Source organism: Lepisosteus oculatus, chromosome 22, assembly GCF_040954835.1.
Source record: "Lepisosteus oculatus isolate fLepOcu1 chromosome 22, fLepOcu1.hap2, whole genome shotgun sequence".
NCBI classification, from domain to species: Eukaryota; Metazoa; Chordata; class Actinopteri; order Semionotiformes; family Lepisosteidae; genus Lepisosteus; species Lepisosteus oculatus.
The window spans coordinates 10321389-10343064 of record NC_090717.1 but is presented as its reverse complement, the minus strand read 5'-3'; the positions used below and the strand labels follow the sequence as shown (position 1 = coordinate 10343064).

General features: G+C 42.9%; 1 protein-coding gene across 5 annotated transcripts in view; it reads right to left on the bottom strand.

The window, feature by feature from the left end:
* Nucleotides 1-20502, bottom strand: part of cux2b (cut-like homeobox 2b) — a 154232-nt gene extending 133730 nt beyond the window's left edge. For 2 of the 5 annotated variants that reach the window (XM_015366063.2, XM_015366065.2), the window contains exon 1: nucleotides 19924-20502. In XM_015366063.2, coding sequence (XP_015221549.2) covers nucleotides 19924-19986 — 63 coding nt within the window. In that variant the 5' untranslated portion in view covers nucleotides 19987-20502. Of the gene's footprint in view, nucleotides 1-17701; nucleotides 19054-19923 lie in introns of those variants that run through there. The other 3 variants (XM_015366064.2, XM_006640427.3, XM_015366066.2) reach the window with 2 other exon arrangements.
* Between the last annotated feature and the right edge of the window lie 1174 nt (nucleotides 20503-21676).

Genomic DNA, 21676 nt, shown 5'->3' with positions numbered 1-21676 from the left:
AGAAAATGGATAAATACCAACACATTCTTAAATATTAAGCAAAAAACTTAAAAACTGCAGGTTAACAGATTCATAATAAGTGCTGCCAGAGCAGTGAAAAGGCCTTTTAGGACCACCATGCACCCCGAGATTCCAAGTTGTAAAATTACATTTGTGCCGCTTAAATTCACTTAGCCTGAATCTAGCGTGGGGGTTGTCACAGGCACATCCATTCTACGCCATTACAGGACTTGCCAATAAATGACTTGTCATTGGTCCCTTATTGCTGAATTCACGTGATGAAGCCCACTTTGATTAGTAAAAATAAGCTGGAGCAACAACTTGTAATTGAAAGGAAGTACCAAGTCTGACCACCCCTAGGCTAGACCCGTGGTTCTTAATCCTGGTCCAGGAGTTCCAGTGTCTCCTGGTTTTTACTCCAGCCAGGTTTTAAATCACAAGCTCATTTCAATTTCTGTCTGAGGCCCTTTTCTAAAAGTTCGCTTTTACCTCTTAAAAAGTTAAAATTAGATTAATATATATTATTCATTTAGATTTATAACTGGCATGAGCCCAATGCTAATTAGTGAGATTCAGGACTGCCCTCATTGAGACGTGCTGCCTGACATGTAACCAACTGGACGCGAGTAGATAAAGTCAGAGAAGTCAGTGCTACTTGTGCCTGTTTATCATCAACTGATCAACTGTTCACGGCAGTTTTAAAACAAAAAAAGGGAGCCAATCTTTAATAAGCAAGTCGGGAAGAGACTGAAGTTCAGTGTGTTGACATGGAGGAAAGAATGCGCTTTTAAATCAAGAACTGAGTACAGATAAAAAAGTGTGAATCAGTGTAAATCAGTAGGCCGATCAGCTTCACACAATTATTAGCACTGAAACGGGGGAATTCCAGGCCCGGGAGTAGGACAGTGCTCTACACAATCACAAGGAACCAGATGGAATGGGAAGAAAGAATGGTTATCTGGGAAAGGCAGCTGACCTTCCTTACTATATATACATACTGAGGGGGCACAGAAAATGCAATAACTTATTGGAAACAATACTATTTGTCTCATTTGTAATGCCTCTCACTGTATATGTACTGTTTATAGAATTGAAATATCAATGTAGTTTCAAATGTCTCTTTCGTGATCCACTGTGACGAAGCCTGGCTTGAGTCAGGCCGCCTGCTTTAAAACACCTACACAAGGCAGCCTCAGCAAACTGCCAGACCAGTCCCCGTGGGCTCATCAAGAAACCCACCCAATGAAAGGCAAGGAAGGGATATTTGCAGCTGCCCTAACGGTCACCTGTGAGAGTACTTTGGTTTAGCCTCCACCTGTCCAGTGGGAAGAGGGGTAGCATACTGCCCCCTGTCCTGGGACTGCTGCTGGACAGGTAAGCTGAAGTCAAAGGGTTGTACAGGGCGGCTGAGGCACCTCAGATGAAGGGGCTTTAAGGCAGGTGACAGTGCAATTATAACGCTCCATGAACACCTATTTGCAAAGAGATCTGTTCATCTGAGTGAAGTGTGATGATTATTATGGAGCAGCCTTCATAGTAACTAATGGGTGTTCAGATCACACACTTCTTTCGGCCCTGACACCTAATTGTCAAGGCTGAAAGGCATTAACAATACAAGCTTAATTGTTAACACCTAATTAACTGCCACGATCATTGTCCCTCTCAGAAACACTAGTGCTCTGGAACACCCAAGTTCCAGACTGATGGACGACCTTGGGCTGTGCATTTTGGTGAGGACAAACAGTTCAACAGAATTTTACAAATGATGTAAAACTGCATAAAAATAACTCGTTTTTTTTTCTCTAAGAGAAAGGCCATTAAGAAGGTTCTGGAAGGAAATTTATTTTGAACACCACAAATCTCTATCTCTATCCTGATATTCAATATTTCACTGTATTTGTGTTGTATTTTTCCCACCTATTTGGTGCTCCAGTGCAGAAAGGATGTAGTGATATTTTAGCCTTTAAAAAGGAAATCCCTAACACATCCACACAAGTCATTCACAGGCGAAACCAATTTCATGCCCACAAAGGTAAAGAGTCACTCCAATCTCTGTCTGATGCCAGTACGTTCACGCCCCACTGCTTCCTTTACGAGGTTAATGCGAAACCACTGCCCTCATCTTCGGGGAAAAAAAAACGCGACTCAAAACAAGGAACGCGCAATGCGACCTTTGCCTGCTGCTCACAGTCCCCCTGAAGCTGCATCTTTCTTAACTCCTGGTCCTGGCGCGTGCCAAAACATCTCCCTCCGTGTGCTCAGCCTGCAGAGGCAAGGCTGGAAGGGCACAAAACTAAAATCCGCTGTCAAACGCAATAGCAATCAGAACTCCAAACCTTTACGGAAGGAAAATCAATCAGCACTCGCCGCTCAGCTGCCATTACAGAATGGTTATGAGGAGCTTGAGGGGAAGGGGTGAATGGCTCCTGCATAACAAAAAAGGGAATTACTTTATTACACATTAATGCAAACCTTTTGATTGCAATGCTCTGCGAAATTAGGAGCAGATGGTTTCCGCCACTAAACTGCTTTTGTGTCTGAAATCCACTGTCAAATTAAGCGCAGCGAATTTGGGCTTTGGTACAGTGTGCCACAACGTACTACTTTCATATTCCCATTGGCCAATACCCTGCCACACATGCTGTATCAGGAAGCGCAGCTTCGAATTTGATGCCCGATGCTGAGCACTGTCACGACAGAGGTCAACAGCTCAGCCACGAATGAGCTCACAATCACGGCTCGCTCGTGGGCAATGAAGATAGGAATCCAGCCCTCTCCTGCCCATTTGCAAAAATGCAATTTCCACCTACCTCTCCATCAAGGTGACTCTGCACATAACTCTGCACGCTTCACCTTTTTTTCCAAGCCATCCTGCTTTAGACCTGTAAAGCTGAAGTAATTTACAAGACCAATCAGACTATGTGAAAGGAAAGATTCCCAAAGGGCAATATTTTTTAATAGTACTGAACTAATCTGACATACCAACTGCAAGAAGCTTTTTAAAACTATGTGAGAAATTCACAAGCAGGTATATACTCCTATATAAATTACATAGAGGGGAAAGGATACCACACAGTTGCAGCTGATCACATTAAACCCTTTAAAGAGCCAAAAGGGAACTTCATTTTAAATTGCAAGTGTATGTATTTTTGCCCATGTTTTAATTCCTTTTTTATTATTGCAGGGGCTGTTTAAAGAAATGAAGCTTCTTTACATAAAACAAAACAAAAAAACAGGGATGGCAAAGCAACAGCATTTTTTGCAAGCAAGGCACTGTGAATTACAGTAAATGAAAACCTATCAGCACTTGGTTGTGTTTCACCTGAGGCAAAGCTTGTCGGTACTCAGACACAGAGGGGAAAGCACACACTGAGATGCAATTGAATGTCAAAACCGTTCAAGCTAGGCAACAGGGCCATGTGGAGTTGAGGATGGCGAAAGTGCAGCTTGATGATGTCATTTCCTGAATGACCTGCGCTTATGTGCTTCTGGCACAATTAATTTAAGACTCTCCAGTCGATCTTGGCGACGCTCTTTCCCCCTATGCATAGCACACCCAGATCCAGATGGCCAAATGCTAAAGATCCACAAAGCATGACTACTGTCAGATCAAGAAAGTTGCAGCTTTAAAATCCAAAGCGATTTCTGACTGTGGCCCTTTGCCTCTTGTGTTGGACTGAGAGTTTCAGCAGTAGTGAGGGCATGTACTTTAATGACATTGATGGGGTTTTTACCAGCACATATGGTTCTGTTCTGCTGGGTTTTTGTGTGTTTCTGTGTTTCTTCAGCGTGGTTTTGTACTATACTTTTGGATTTATAAAATAATAACCATTTAAGGAAAATCAAAAGCACGCAGTAGGTGCTCTGGGGAGGCCAGCACTGATTCTCATGCAGTAAAGCTCTGCTACTCTAAGAAACTGAGAACAAAAGAAATGTTACAAACGAGAGGAGGCCATTGTGCTTGATCTGAAGTTTCACATTTGTGAAATCAACACATTTGTGTTTTCCCGAATTGACTACTGTAATGCTCTACTCGCTGGGGTATCCAAATCTACATTGAACAAACTGCAGTATGTCCAAAATTCGGCAGCCGGAATCCTGACCAGGTCTTGTGCAAGTGTTCACTTTACTCCTATCCTGGAGTCCTTGCACTGGCTTCCTGTCCAATTCCGTGTGGACTTTAAAATCCTCATGCTCACCTATAAGGCTCTGCACGGCTTGGCACCTCAGTATCTGTCCGAACTATTATCGCCCTACTCCCCATCTCGCAACCCTCGCTCTTCTAATTCTGATCTCCTAACTGTTCCCCAAGCCCATCTACACTCTATGGGTGACAGGGCCTTCTCCTGTTATGCCCCCAAGCTCTGGAACTCTCTCCCCAAGGATATCAGAGAGTCACCTTCTCTAAACTCCTTCAAATCCAGACTCAAAACCTTCTTTAGAAGAGCCTTTACTGAACTGGTTCCATTCTTTACCCCTCTGCTCCTACTATACTTAGTACCACCATCCACGGTCTCTTCTGTGTACTGTAATTGTGTTTTATCTTGTGTATACTTCTTATTTATTGTTGTTGTCATTCTGTAAAGCGCTATGAGAAGCCACCTTTAAAGGTGCTATATAAAATAAAGTTTATTATTATTATAAATTCATCCAGCATTTTTCTTGAACGAAGTGAAGGTATCAGCTTTGACAACCTAGATATGTAGCTTGTTCAAGCTACATATCATTTTGTGTAAACTCCTGGTTCCTCCTGGTCTCAGTTTTAAATCCACTTCCCCCATAGAGCAGCCATGTTGTGAAATGCTGCTTTATAAAGCAAAGCATTGGGTAGCCCTGCTGTTTTTTAACTACTATTTTGGGAATCACTTAAAAGGCCATAATGCTCATTCAAACTTTAAAAAGGTTCATTTGAGGAAAAACAGAAGCGCCAGTTAAGATAAGACACGCTTGGTAAAACACACATACGTGACACAGGCTTCAAAAGCCTAATAATAACTTTGTAAAGTAAACATCCGTCAGTTTTAGGTTGGATTCTAATTATTTTTCAGATGCACAGTAAACATTAATCACCCAGAAATTGTTCCCCAGTGTGAAGAAGCACAGGGAATAATGCTTTGTAGATTTTGAAAGGACCTGAAGTGTTGCCTTATTCTGCAGTCCACCAGGCCCTGTAAATGGAGCTCAGGTACAGTAATTGCACAGACTGTCTTGTGATTTATATTGTGGGTTTACTGCTGAGAAGATGGTACTCTTTCCAACACTGTTCTGAGAAGCCCACAGCCATGTTTAGCTAAACCTGCTGGTCTACATAGGCAAGGAGAGTCCCCAGAGGGCTGAACAATCAGACAATTTCAAGATCACGGAGCATTAAACCAATCCCGGCAGGGTACACTAATTAAACAACCGAGCCCAGCGCAGCCAACCAATCCCCACAGAGCAATTAAATCCATCCCCTCTAAAACACTATGTAACCTGTCTGGGGAAAACTGCCGAGGAAAGAAGAATTCACAAAATTCATCGGGAAAAAAAAAGCAGCTTGCTACTAACAAGGGAGATGGTAGGAGGAACGTTTCAATTCAACGCTTTGTTCTTCCCCCTTATTTTTTTTAATTACTGGATTCAGAATGCCTGAACAATCCCTTTTTTATATGGGAGGGGGGGATCCATTACAGCATTATCATGCAAATAATCCCAAACAAAATAAGTGACCCCCGTTGGCATGAAAAATTGCATATTTAATTAAGAACGGAGAGTTCAGAAAGCTACCTAGAGACTTCCCGAAAAGATGATTGCCTTGGGGGCTAAATTACACGCTTGCAGAGCTGCTAACATAGTTGCTACACGCAATCATTACCCAAGTGTCCTCTTGGAAAAAAACGAACAGAAATGACAACAGAAGGATGACATCGGTGCTGTGTTCGAAGCTCTCGTGCAGGATCCAGGGAACAGGGGAAGCTCGTTTCCATAATATTAACCCAAACACCAGCTCCCTCCATCCCCCAGCGAGAGTAACGACATCACGTCATCAACACCTCACTGCACTGTAAATCAGAGCCCCTTTCTGATACGTCGATCACAACGATCAGCAACAAATAATGTTAATTAGCCCTTTCCGTGCTTGAAGGATTGAATCTGGAGACTCCCATTAATTCTTTACTCTGCAGTGCAGCCATGTTCAATAGCATCAAAATAAAATGCTCCTTGAGAAACAGCCCTCCGCTATGTGATTGAGCAGTCTGATCTATATCTCCTAACAAAAGCAGCAAGCCTGAAGGGCAGCAAGTTTCCTTCCTCCTGCCCCCCCCAGAAGTTTTTTTAAAACACAATTTGGCTGACACAAGCCAGAGATCACCCTGCGTTTGGGCTGGAGGTGTGCTCCTTGTGGAAGAAGCCAGCTTGTTTTTTAAAGTAAATAAAGCCCGACTCAGAACAGACCCAAATCCAAAGACTCTGTACTTCCCTTATTTCTAACATATCACGCATCGTATCTTCAAAAGCATTATCGTCGTCCTTGAACCCTATAATTCAAACATACCATATAAGCTGTTCGATTCGCTTTTTAAAAAAGGATACTCTGTCACCAACACCATGAGGTCTGCAGTAGATAATGCAAGATAATGAAGGACTAAAGCATCACTCAAGACAATGAGAAAATAAAATACCTGTATGATGCACCACTTTGATCAATCTGCAGCTCAACTGCAAATTCAAAGCCAAGAAGCTTTTGTGTGTATCTGTGAGTTCATTCTTCATGGGCTTTTTGTAATACACTGTCCTCTCACCCCTACGTCCTCACTTTAAATGTCCAAAGATATTTTTGTGAATGTGCCAGTTATGGACAATTATTACCTTGTTTGACAGGACAACTGGTTCAGGCGACAGAATGGTCCTGTTCAACAGGTTCACCTGGCGTTTAGGTGAGATGTTTGAGGCTCTACCAGAAATGCAGAATCAATCTGTGTAGATTGACAAATTCATTTCCGAAATGTACTGGGTTTTCAATAAATTGCACCAAAGTTCTAAATGCTTTTGTGTCTTCTCATTTTGAGAACAGCTGTTAATCTTATATCTGTTTAGTTAAGGGTTTAGTCTGCATCTTCCTGGAAAATTCAGTGGTCTATTGAGCCCTTCCTCTTCTATGAGGCCGACGGACGGATTAAAAACACAATTACACTGGCAGCAGCTGGAAGAAGACAATTGGCTAAAATCATAAGCACCATCCATCTGTTTTTGCTAAAATTTACCTTGTGCATTACAGGACGAAACATAAGACATCTGTTCACGTAAGACAAAGCCACTCTTACATTTAATTGAATGGTTGAAGAAGGAGATTTTCACATTGGGGAAGAAATACAGGTTTTTAATTGAGATAAATAGGTCCTATAAGTAATGTAGTAATGTCTTACTTTCCTGTTCGGTGGTAGTGAAACCTTCTTGTCACCACTACACACACCCAAGCAAACACAGCTTGAAAAGCCAGGAAGAGGGACAACAGATGTGCGTTTGTTTTTATTTTTGAAGAAAGAAACATAGCAGGTAGACAACAGTGGAACCAGTGGGTTAAACACATAATTCCAATAAAACTGTACACCTCAAGCACTCAGGCTGACAAGAGCTGTGAGGTAAGCATGACAGTAAAAACTATATCGTGTAAGAAGAAAGCAGGAGAGGTTGGCGGGGGGGGGTGTTAGGGGAGCAGTTGGAAAGCTTCGTTTCCTTGAAGGGCAAAATGGACAACAGCAGGATGAATTACAGCCACAGATATCAAGGGCTGCGGGAGGTGGGGAGAAAGAGAGAATGGGGGGATTCAATAAGAGCTTCGTCAATAGAACGGGAATGGCCGGCACTCGATACGCCTTCAGTCAGGCAGGGCCGTCACAACAAATAATGAGGGCCCCTGGTTCGACAGGTACACAGCTCGATAGCCCCAGGCGAGGCAGGATCCAGAAGCCTGTCGTCAATGTGCAGGCGCAGCCCCACGCCAATAGAGATAAGGCCTTCTTTTCTCTCGCAGGGTTTCCTGGCTGAATTGCAAGGGTGGGGGTTGGGGGGGATGAGAACAGAATCCACCGGCACAGACCTTCCTCCATCCTCTTAATGCCTCCCCGAAGTTTGGTTAAAGCCGGTTATTTACTTCTCTGAGAGATCGGCATGGCGGCGGGAGATGCAGGCAGACACACAGATGAATAGGAAAATGCCTGAGCTTTACGCGGGGAGGCATCATCAAGCTCCGGCGGCGATCGATACTGACGGGTCCTGTTGCAGGCTTTTGGGAAATCGTTAAATGTTAAAGCAAGAACGGGCAGGGAGCTGGGATCAGATGGCAACGTGGGCAGAGTGTTGTCGGCGCTTGAGAGCGGCGCGTCACAGGGCGTCGCCCAGCGGAGGGCATTCCCAGAGCTCTCAGCACAGGCTTATCCATGGCTGCTGTACCATTCCAGCTGAAAGCTCCTTTGCAAATTTCCTCCCAATCCTTTATCCCGCTGATCATTCAGGAGCAAAGGTCCCTGCCTTGGCTGTAGCCGACAGCCAGACTTTATCGGAATGATTTTTTAAAAATGGGTGGCGCTATTTATTCAAAACTGGAAAACCTCAGGGTTATGTTACATGGTCACAGTATTTCATTGCAACGCCAGTCAACATGACTAGATGACTTGGGCTGGGTTCAAAATCGGTTCTGCTTTTTCCGTGCTGAACGTAACCCAAAGAAAGGGGAAAGACTCCCATGGCACAGCGCTGTGGTCCACCTTGCCTGCGCCTGCTGTGATGTGGCACAGTGAATTTAGAGCTCGTTAACTTACTATAAGTAACACCATGTGCAATTAATCAAAAACGTATTTCTGCTTCACCAGTTCAATGCACAAGAGCCTGCAGCTCATAAAATGTGAAATGGGTCAAACAGTTATGGGAGTCATATCTGTTTCCTCTCTATCAGAGGCCAATATAAAACTCAGGTTATTTTTATTAAATCACCTTAATCTAATTCGTTCATCGGAATTCATACAGATTTAATACTGCAGCCCAAAAGAAAGCAGAAACTTTCATTCGTAGTTCTTACTGGTAAGGTTTTGCTCATTGATGTCAGTGTCTCTCTCGAAAGAGGTATATGTAAATTGAATAAAAGAAAATGATGTTCAAAACTGAACAGGTGAAAGACCTCACAGAGGAAACAGAAGCAAGTTTTCATTTTGAAAGGATCGCCTGTGCCTGATTTATGATAAACTGTGCAGATTATGAGAAGAAAATTGCTTGCTGTCAATCCCAAGGAAGAGGGATCTGTTAAAGTAGTTTTTAATCTCAATTTGCAGCTGATCTTGAACGTCAGTTTGGCGATCGCATGACACAGCCACTACAGAACCTGGTGACAACTTAGTTTCTATGAACAATCGACGAGGTCAAGTAAAAATTATGACATTATTGGATTACTACTGCCGTAACAGATGAGTCTTGCCATTGAGGTTAGCTAGTGACAGGTGTTGCTCATTAATCTTTGCCTTGGATGTTAAGTATATGATTAACGTACATATACAAAATATTTCCAAAAGCCAAAAAGTCAGATGGATCTAAGGGATCTTCACACCTGCTAGTAAAGCTGTAGCTCCTACAAATACAGTACAGAATCAATGGCAGCCCAGAATGGAAAACACAACCTTTAAAAAATGTGACAGATTGTGAATTGTGAATTCAGCAACAACAGCAGCACCTGACATGGTACATCACACTATGGCTTCCTATATTCTCAACGGTTTTCGCAATGAAATCCAATCTTCAAGCATGTCTAATGCTGCTCTCATTAAAAAGGAAAAGAGCCTTTAATCTATAAACAGAGCTGCTGACTGTACATACAGTAGGAAAAAGCATGCAAGGAATGACCGCGTCCAGGTGTGAAATTCCACCAATGCAAGGTCAAAAACGATTAAGCTGACATTTATGAGAACCTTCTCTTTGTATTAATAGTTCCTTTTCCATCTGAAACCTACTTATCATTCCATACCCACCACTGCAGTAAATACTTTGAAGTCTACCATTAATGCTAAACAGATTCAAAGGGAGGTTAAACAGCTTAATGTTCAAGTCAGTTTCTGTTCCTTCTAACAACTTCTGCATTTATGTGCTGGTAGATGTGCCTTCTATAGCTCACAACTCAATTTACAGAGGCTATAAAAGGCTTTTTCTTTCCTTTCTCTGTGTAAAGGCCGTGGGGGAATATATTATACAGGCCACTTGCAGCCAGGGATTGAGGAATTATTCTGATACCATGACGAGACATACATTACAGGCTTTTTTTCCAATATTTTCCCTAAACCGCGGGAATTAATACTTATTAATAAATGTTTACTTTGCAGGGCGTGAAATTAACTGAAGCCAGGGGGTTAAGAAGGCTGCGGTTTATTCCTCTTCGCTTTTGAAAAATTGACAATCACTCAGATTTCTGCTTCTCAGAAGAAAAGACAGAGGAGTCAGAGGAGTGGTACCGAAGACACTGAATACTGCAGGTGTGTCAATTAAAAAAAGAAAAAAAAAACACCTGTCTGCCAATGCAAAATTATAGCCACTGCAGGTTTCTTGAATCCAATAGGATTAACAGTAAATTGACATAAGAACTTCCTGTTTATACAAGAGCATTTTCAAAGAACACACGTATACACAGGTCCTTCTTAAGAGTTCTTGCTGGACAAGAAAGTCTAAATCTTGAGCCTGTTCTGGTGAATTAATCACATGGGAGACCTAAGGTTCTGCACAGCCCAGCAGAGCCACTGGGGTATTTCTGAGCATTATACACTGTCTGCAAACCACCGACCTCTGTCGCCAGAGCCCTATAATCCAATACAGAGAGCTCCCATAGGGTCAGGGGTTGCTGTGTGTGATCTTATTGTATAATAAATCACATGACGCCATCCATCACGACCCAAGGAGATCACTCCGTAACTTTCAAAGGAAGGGGAAAGCGTTCCCCACTTGCCTCGTGAGCGAGGGGAAGGGTTTCAAGAGCAACACCTTGAATCCAGCTTTCCTCTCCGGCCAGGCCACTGGAGTGGGGAGCAGGGGGGGGGCTCGGCTTAAACGCAACATCAGCGGCCTCGCTCAAACAGCTCGCCAGGCCGGCTCTGTTTGTCACCATGAAGACAGCACTACACCCCAGGGTGCTCCGCAAGGTAATGAGCTGAAAAATAATTTGCACCCTTTTGCCCGTAATGACCATCTCAAACCGGCGACGGGAAAAAACAGCGCGCAGCGGTAATAAGCACCGGGAGATTTCCAGCCAGCTGCATCTCCCATCTTATTATTGCCGGGCTTAAAGAGAACAATGGGACGTGACTGATTTCGTTCTCATTGTTCCTGTCTGTAGATTATCGTCTGTCTGGCTGCTCCCGGCGCAGTTCCTGAAGAGCTCAGCTGCAGCTGTCCTGCGCTGCCATTACTGAAGGTCCCACCGAACCAGTCTGCGCACTGGCCCGTGTACTGGTTCCGCTCCGGCGTGGGGCGCCTTCGCTTCTCCGACAGGAAATGCCTCCGAGCGCGCATCTGAGACAGACCACAGGAGCTGGGCTCGCCGCCCCACAACTTCACATTTCACACCGCGCTAATGAAAACCAACAACAAAACATGTCTTCACACATAGATCTGTGTGCATGGTTTCATATTTCTCCAAACCCACTGGTCATTTACCACCGCCGGCTAGTCCTGAGAAACAACTGCATCAAAGCACAAAACAAAATGGGCCTCAATAATAATAATAATAATAATAATAATAATAATAGCTAGATCATCTTGTAGCCTGATTTCCTAAAAAAGGTCACCAGTCCTGAATGGGAGACAAAAGCCAGGAGAAAGTGGTTTTGGTGGATCAGCAAGTGGCACACGTTTCTCTGGACCAGATACTAATACTATACTACCAATATTAAGAATTCCTTACACTGCTGGACACTCCACTCAAAACTCTTTACAGCGGACTCCCCACCACCCCCACCAGAGTGCAGCCCCACCTGGATGATGCCACGGCAGCCAGAGTGCGCCAGTACACTCCCCACACACCAGCTCTCAGTGGGGAGGAGAGCAGAGTGATGGAGCCAGTTTTGAGATGGGGATTATTAAGAGGCCAAAGAAGCAACTGCACTTACTTCCAGCAAGGTGGGTCGAACCAGGATCTAAAGAGGTCCCCGCCGGTCCAGGCATCCCCTGCTATTGCCTGTGTGTGAAGGGTGGTTGTGCACAGTCACAGCCAGTCTGAAATGGTGGGGTACATGACCTAACCGGTGTGCTGGGGGCAGAGACTTCTCAGTCTTTACATCCTCCAGTTTTTTCATGGGGAACAGCACATTTGCAGAAGTGTTAAGAAGAGCTGTTTGACTGTAAACAGTTTGCATCTTGCAAGAACGCATACGGCACCCTGCCCCCCACCCACCCCCGATTCCAAACCTGCTTACTCCTGATGGTGACTTGTGATCTCCTCAGTCACAGTGCCTCCAGAAAGAAAAAGCATGATCCAGAAAATCCATTATTCCTACACTATACTCCATCATGACACGGGAAGTTCTCTATCAAGGAAATGCAGAACACCCTTGGGGAACTCGCAGCTCTGAGAGCTCCAGATCTTCACACACACCCCTCTATCTTCCTTGAAACAGAATTCTCTATGTTAGACTGCTGCAGCTATTTAGGTTACTGTACTTGATCTAGTTTTAATAATTATCACCCCCCTCATTGATAAGGCAATGCAAAAGCTTGGAATTGTACTGTTTTTGCTGGACTGTCTAATTTTAACTTTATCAAAAGGACACCACAAATGAGCTGTTGATGAATGTCTCGACAAGGCAATTTATTGTTCTGTTTAAAAGAAAAATCACTTTTAATAGTGGGTGAAATGCAAGTAACTTTACCAAAACGCAAAGGTATATATTGGTAAAAACTCTTACCACTTAAGAAGCACTCTGCTGACAAGCACTGTGGAATGATTTACATAAAAATGGAAGATTAGTCAAAGCTAATGATCAAAAAAAGGTACGTCTTTTGTCTAAGAGTTCAAACTTCCCTGTCTCACTAATGCAGTGAGAAAGACATTTCAAATTATAGCAGAAACTGCCAGGGCACTTTTTACATTAGACACTGTCAGGGTTTATACAACCCAACAAGTCAGAAACATTAATAAAAGTCTATGAGTGTATCAGTTGCAGCTCTGCCTTTCTTTGTACAAAGAATATTGGTAGTTAGCCTTAGACCATTAGCAAAGCTTTTGAATTGATCAAGTCAATGTGACAACCTGTGATTCCCTATCAGTCTACAATTCCTCATTTAATTCTAACACCTAGAAAATCTGCGCCACTAAGACAGTTTGCACACGGCAATCAAAACTATTCTTAGCCTGTGCTCTTCAGGCAAAAGCCCGAATTATCACCAATCAAATTCATTTAACCCTTTGTGGCAAGTGTCCTCCAATTAGCTAAATAATCCCATACTGGTCACAGAAGTACAGCGCGCCGAAAGCCTGGATTCAGTCTGTTCTAATAAGTCAGAGTCTTCAAACTGCTGGTAAAAAACAACAGCAAGTGGCTGGAGCGCATAGCAATAATAACAACCACCATGGCCTGCAGACCATTGCGACAAGTTAAAAATTAAAAAAGTAGGGTCAGATATAGAAAGTGGAGAATCTGAATCTTTCATGACAGACAGGGAAACTGGTGAAACTCCTGCTGCAGAGAAGTTTGATCCATTTCAGCCTTTGAAAATTCCAGGGTACTGCTGCAATAATATAGGTTTTTATACATCATTGAATCTGTTTATTTTTCTTCATCATCAGTAACGTTTATCCAAAAACCTGCACATGTGCGAAGCCTAAAATTGCTCAAACTGCACTGTAGCAAACATAAAAGGTATGCTTGATTACTGGAAAGCGGTTCATCAGAAAAAATACTGCCATTTTCTTCCACTACATTTCATACTAATTATCCTATCAAGGCCAGCAAACACAGCATGATAAACACTGCATATTAGAGTTCTGAATTTTATCATACATACCGTATCGTATGTCAGGGAGCAAATTCTAAAAGCTCCAGGGGCAAACCTCTCAGTTACAGGCAAGCCGAGAGCCCTAAGTCATTTATTTACACCTGCCAGTCAGCAGAGCCCCTCAGCAGCCATCAAAACCGTTGAAAAATCTCTGTCGGTCTTGGCAGAACATTCCCGAACCTCATGACCTGTCCTTTCAAAAGGCGCCTACAGAAACACCATCTGGTTGTGTAAATTATTACCCTGCCTAAGACTGCATGACCACAGGTCAGCAGCAACCAAGGTCACCAGTCTCAGCTTTTTAACTTTGTTTGGGTTGTTTTGCACCCCAAAGGCTGCTGGAAGTTTAAAGAAAAACTCTCCTTTCCTGCGTGGAAGCTACAAGCAGCCTTGGGACAAGGACGTTCAGAGTTTAAACTCAACCAAGTGCTTCCCTCACTCAGTTGCATGCAATTATTTTGTCCATTTCATGTTTGCTTTTCGGCACACTTAATGTACCAGGGAAAGCGTGTTGCAACAGAAGGATCAGGACCATCAAGAACGTGGGAGAAGGCACCTTTCCACAGCATGACCTCGCTAATAATGTCCCCTGATGTCTATTCTGCGAAATCATCTTCATCTCTGCGCAGTGATGGATTACTTGGGCATTTCCAAATTACCAAACACCTCTAAGTGAAGCCAGCTCTAGATAAGACTGATTGATAGCTCATAACTTTTTGAACTTCCTTTGCCTTTACATCTCCTGTGATAGATCAGCATTGCTATTGCACTGCAGCCTTTTGGACAATGTATGTGTACAGTATGTGCTTATGTCCTGCTCTCAGAAGCCATAAAAGGCAATTACTGTAGGTAACAAGAAAAGAAGCAGCAACAAAAAAATATCCCAAACCCTGAAGCCACACTCTAGGAAATATGGATATACACGAACACAACAAAAAGTAAATAAATTCCTAGTAAAAGGAATTAATAGAATACAGATAGTAGCTTCTAATGCAGTTGTTCCCCGTGGCAAAAAATCCAAAAAAGAGAGCAATAAATCAGGCCTCTTGGGGCCCAGTTATGCACGTCTGGACAAAAGCAAGGAGACCGTTCCCCCAGCAGTGTCCTCGGTTCATCTATAGACATGTGGAGACCTCAAGGTCAGCAGACACCGACATGACTGTTCCTTCGCCCCTTAGCTGCGTTCAAGCAGACCTTGGAGCGGGACGGCTCACCTCCTGCTGATTCAGTGATCGCTGGGCAGCACTGGGCAGTTCTGGAGACGCATCACCAGACAAAGAAGGAAATTCATCTTTAAGCGACAAACACAAAAATACCCTACGTCCTCCTAAACAATGGAGGTTCCTTTTTGTACCATTTACGCTACTGTTAAAAACTATGTACTATTCTATTCCAGCTTTCACACAGTCAACACCCCGCCCCTGTAGGAAAGAGAGCACAGGTTGCCCACTCTCACTCAGTTTGGACTGCGTTGTGTACGGGATTCGGCCATCCTATCTCGAGACGGTAGTTTTTAAAGTAATAATCCCTCACGGATAAAGATCAAAACGACTTCACATAAAGGTGGGGAGCTTTGTTATCCACCAGTGAAGTTCACCTGGGTGATGTACAGCAGTAATTATATACAGCGTCATCAGCCCTTTAAATCACTGCAGCACAGTGGGTGGCTCCACTATCCAGCTATCACCATGCACAGCCTTGCATGCTAACCAATCCCTGTCATTTCTTCTCTGCTATTTGTTTTGATAGTCTCATGTCTTCTTGGTCCACAGTCACTTCTTGCTAGTGGTGCTGTGTTTTTGAGTGGTATTTCTCAAAAGCACAACTTATACATGCGTGAAAACTGTCACCTCACATGAAACGTCAGATCACTTGTGATTACATGTCAGTACAAACATTTCAGCTTTTTCCAAAGAGTAGCCATGTGACCTTTGTTACGATGAAAGTACTCAAGACAATGAGTGGCTCATCTGCATAATTCAGTTCTATACGTCTATTACCCCAGTCCAGCTCAGCTTCTAGGGACGAGAAAGTTTCAGGGTGTTTTCATATTATCTTTCATAAACACATTTCGGCTACTTAACCATGAAACTATGGAAAGAAAAATACCTTTTCAAAAGAATCAAAGCCTCTGTAGGGCCATCAAGATAGCATAATTAGAAGTTAACAAGTGTTTTTGACAGTGTATAACTGTGACTAGTGTGTGTAATCAATTCAGTAAACAAATTGCATTAATTAAAAAAACCCAGTGTGGCTCTCTTAAAGTAAAAAGCCTTGATCCGTGCTGCTAACCTAACTGCTTATGGTTTATGACTCGGCCCACGCATGTTCAGTTTCCATTCATTCAGACTTTTAATATAAGGCTGAATACGCTTCACAAAGAAAGACTCTTAAGCACTGATGGTCATACGTGCAAAGAGATTAATCTGAATAGGTATCTGTTCAAAGCGAAGAATCAAAACAGTTTTGATTCAAAATGTACCACTGACCTTAAGGTCTGGAGTGTTTAGCAGAGTGAAAAAGTAAAAATCCCTTTGTTCGTTAGAACTTAAAACTCTTTTTAATCTGCAGAAAACCTGAATTGCAGTTCAATTCTGTTAAAAACTGGCATGTTAATTAACTGCATAAAATGGAGTTTGATAAGTAATCATGAACCGGTGACCTTCTATGATGAATATGCTGCATACCATAATACTACAGAAAATGTAAATATTTTACAATTACAAAAATCTTCTTTTACTCTATACAATCGGGTGCATGTTAATACCAGATAGGTAGCTGGCTCTTGCTGTTATCGGGGAAGAAGAAAAATGGACCATATGCCTGCAACAGCAGACATTAACCTGATTTGAACCCTTGTTCCTAATAAACTGTGCAATAGGTATGACTGTACTGTAACGTTTGCAAAACTGAAAATTCGATTGGGCTCCTTTCTGGGTCTTGAAGATAACAGGCAGGAAGTCCTTGGTGTTACTAATGAGTAAAGGATACAAACGTGAAAGTTTTGTTCCACAAATATTTTGCCTCTGGTGAAACAGGCCACTCTTATATCAGGATGGCAGTACTACAGTGTTTTTCGCATTGCGATCGAGTTCGTCGCACATTACTTCACTACACTGTAAGAGAACATTTGCTGTCTGTTGCACACTTTCAAGACAGTTTGTACTAATCCCATTACAGAATTCAGTTATTGATCACCTGATGACACAACCTAACTCAAACAGAACCACAAACCCACAATCTCCCCTGTTTAATGTCTTCAAACATGACTCTATACCATTATGCTCCCCAGTTGAAATAATTATTTATGACATACAAATCTATTGATTCTCCATCCTTCTCTTTAATCTAGTCCCATAGCACACTTTTTTCATTTTTCATTCATGGGGAATCATATATATAAGTCTATGTGGACAGTGATTCTTTTCATACTTTCCCTTTTTTATGATTTTGCCGTCTTCCGAGTCTTGGAAAGAACTATTTTCACTAATTGCCTTAGGGTGGGGATATAGTAAAGCGTCCTTTGTAAACGCATTCTATTTTAAGGACTATGGCTCTGTTGAAAGTTGTTTTCCTAAATTAGTTTTAAAAATGCACCGTGAAAAAAGAGGGGGGAAGGGATACTTCTGTTCATCTTCGAGAACTACTGATGATAAAGAAATCTTATCACAGAAATATAACGAAAGGTTTTTACCGATGGAAAGACTTCAGTCCAGTCCCGTGGAATGCGTGTATTTTCGTTTTATTCACCTCCGGCGGTTTGAGCAAGGCAGACACACAAAGGGGGCAGCTGGAGCAAGAGCGTTTATAACAAAACGAAAAAAAAAGCGATAAGCGGTTTCTATCGGACAATATCAATGTATTGCCTTTTCCCAAGCATGGCAATTTCTCCGGAGGTGACAGCGCGTCACTAGAGCAATCAAGCCTCTAAGTACTACCGACAGTACAAGGCACCTCGCTCCTCCTGCGCGCAGAGCTGCTCCTGACAGCTGCACAGCGATGACCAGCGCTCGTAATCACAGACACAAAGCTCAAGACAGCACCTTCCTGCTTCTGGAGAAAGATTCACAAGGACATGTAAATCGTTACAGCCAACAGCACCTATCCGGGGCGCAAACATATCCCCTAAAAAAGGAATTTAACTGCTTTGTGTATGACAGCGTATAAACCTTAGCCAGTGTCCGTACGCCACACAGACGAACTGTATTAATTATTAATAATGATCTTAGTGTTGACATAACAGATCCTTTACAGTAAGTAGAATGTGGTGTCGAAATAACAGTTGACGCCGCTGAAATCCCTCAGTCTGATAGCCGTGCGGTAATGCGGAGCTGTTCCATCTCGCTCTGAATTTGCAGGCTGGTTGAAGGTGAATGAACCCCCCCCCCCCCAACTCTGCCGACGCTCCACGGCACAATGGCCGTACAACACACACACACACACGCTCAGACACACGGCACATTCCTCCGACAACATGAGTGATACGCCGTGGTATTCGCCAAGCCTGAATGACAACAAACCGGCCACACCAGGGCTCCAGCAGCCAGGACCCGAGCGAGAAGCGATCCAGTTCTCCGGCACGCCGCCTTTCCGCTACGCGCCTGTCATTCCTCCTGTTCCAGAACATCAATCATACAGAGCGAGTCCGTGCCCTTGCTCTGCTCAGGTCTGATTTACAAACATTAGCAGGGAATACAATTACACAGTCCCTGCCTGAGTACCCTACTCTTGCACACACTGCGGCTGGAACACAAACTGCAGCCGTTTTCCTCTCCAAAAGGAGCCGTGCGTGCCCTACCACTGTGAAACACTGACGGTACCCCGTAAAAGAAAGCTTTATTCATATTACATAGACTTATTATAATCAATCGATCATTGTCCTTCGGATCCCGTTTCTTCTGCCTTTTGCCCACCTCCCCTGCTTTTAAAATAAAATGTCTTCTTCTTAAAAATGAACAAAAATTGGAGTTGCAGGCTTATATCCAGTTCTTCTAAGACCAACATCGTCACGATTGTTCCTGAAGAACGCAACCATCCAAACTTTTATTTAATTTTATGCCAACGACACTCATGCATATAGAATGGAATCCAGAATGAATACGATTTAAATTTGACCCGTACATGATAAGTGTGCGCTTCTCAAAGTTTTCTTTAAAAAAATTCCTGAGCACCACTGCAAAACACAAGCGCTACAATATATCTCTGACAAGCTGCAACGGTAACACTGCATTATTCCCGAAAAATATACATTGGCGGCAGATTAAACCATTTGCCTTTCAAATTCATTTTATGAACTTTACCAATGAATTAAAAGTTCTACAGAACCATACGAAATAACTTTTCGCGACCCCATTCATAAAGCAAAGTTTCGCAAAATGCAAAATCACACTTATTAAAATAACAATCGCAGCATTAATTATAATAATACTCCCTTGTTTAAAAAGAACGAATGGTCCGAACAGAAATCCAAGCAAAACCGCGAGAGATGAAATGAAGGCTAACGTGATAAAGTCACGCACCGTTATCATCTTTATAAAACCGATTTTAGCAGGAAAAAGTAAAGTCCCCGGGCAAGACATTGGCACGTATCAGAAAAGTTTCAATTTTCTTGCAAACAATTGTACAGTAGGCTCAAATCAACAAGATAAATATTTCAAAATTCGCAAATTGCCAGACAGCATCCCAGCAGTGTCGGAGAGTGCACAGAGAGCGCTGCTGCTGCTCTATGGTCGCTCTACTGCTGATCAATGATTGAACTGAACAAAGGCAGAAGAAGATCAATTTCTAATACCTATCAATGCAACAGCGCTGCTTTTACTCGCCAAAACTCGCCCCAAAAGCCTCTTTCTCCTCATTTTCCGGTAGAGCAGCCTTTATATTTTCATATTCTCCAGAAAGGTAGAGATTCGCACTAACCTGAAGCCGCCGTAGATCAAATTTCTTCCAATATTGAAACATCGATCCCACATCGGCGGCCATCTTGGGGGATATTGAAGCGAATTTTTTTTTCTCACCGGCTAGACTAAATATATGGGCTGGATTCCCTCCGTTAAACAGCGCTGGTGATTATTTCATTCCCAACGAAAAAAAAAAGTCGCCCAAAAACTGAATGAAGCAAAATCGAGACGTAGAGTAGATCTACCGACGGAAGGCCGTTTTAAAAAAACAGCAAAATAAGATGTATCCTGCATTTGTGAAGTACTGGAGATTTTTGAACTGAGCAATTGCACTTGACTTTGGTTTTGTAAAGTTACCAATACTGACGTAACACGTTGATCAATACCGTCTGGAAATAGGGAAAACAAAACAATTTAATTAACCGATGTTACACGATGCTTATATTTGAAAGTGGGACAGGTTCGTTTTTATTTAGGAACATATTGATTGTATTTAAATTAGTGTATTTAAGTGCCAGATGTTACTCAGTCTAAACGTAGGTAATAGCGTTACATATTTACCATGTAAATCTCAGTGTTGTGTATAACTAACACGGCGAACAATTCATTTAAAAAAACTTTTTCCAATACGCTTTCTGTAACACCTGTGTTGTAAATAAAGATTGTAATAGGAAATCCACAATAGGGCTAATCTGGGGTCATTCCACAAAACTACAGTTCAGCACAGACTTCTTATTTTATGCATTACCTGCTGCAAAATGTGTTACGTAATCCGTTATATATAGACGATAGATCGGTTGCGTTTTGGTGCAATCTGCGGAAACCAGTCCTTCTTAAATAATCAATTTTAAAATATCCACATTCATTAACACATAGTGTGTTACTAGCAACGTCTGGGTTGGGGAACAAACGAAATGTCCAGAGGGGGCCAGCGGGGTGCCATTAGTAACCTCCTCGTAAGTAACACTATCTCTCCTAAACAGGCGCACAGCACGGAGGAGTGTGTAATTGTGCGTTAATGCCCGTTCCTTATTGTAAAGGAGATCTTATCTCGTCTCGGCGGCGCTGCATTGATCGCGTTACATCTGAAGACACTTCGCGAAGAAAACAATGTACACATATGTATTTGCATATTTTAATGAGGCTGGAAGTCGGCGAACTCACGGGAGCGCAGGCGGGAGAGCCGAGAGGACGTATTGAAATAGCAATGCGTGTGTCACGTTTTCTCAAGCCTATAACCCTCATTCTCATGAGCCACCCTTTGGCCTATGACTCGCACTGAAAGTACTCAGTGTGCCTACTGTATAGGAGGAAAAAAGAGCCACGTACAGCACACAGTGGTGTTTATATTTTAATTTTGACCTCATAAACACTGGTATTGCATTGTTACGGAATATGCGTGGACCTAATTTTTCTGGTGATTTTTTTTTAGCAGTAAAGCCAAAGGTACCATCCTCTAATACCAAAAATACGTCTGTATTTTGCCCGTCCTATCATTTTCAAAAACCCAGTCGCGGTGTGCGAGCCCGGCAGGCATCAGGCGCAGGGTGGGATAAACCTACAGTAGCAATGACACACAGATTAGACAGGGCGGGCAGTCGAGGCTGTGGGAGGACACCCGAGACTCTACCTGCCCTGCTTCAGCACAAGACCAGAGGCAACAACGTGGGAGCGCCACGCAGACACACGCCTGAGTGCTTGGATCCCTCTGAAATGCACACCGTCCACACACAAGAGTTTCCCAGCAAGTGGCGACGATTTGACTCGTTATG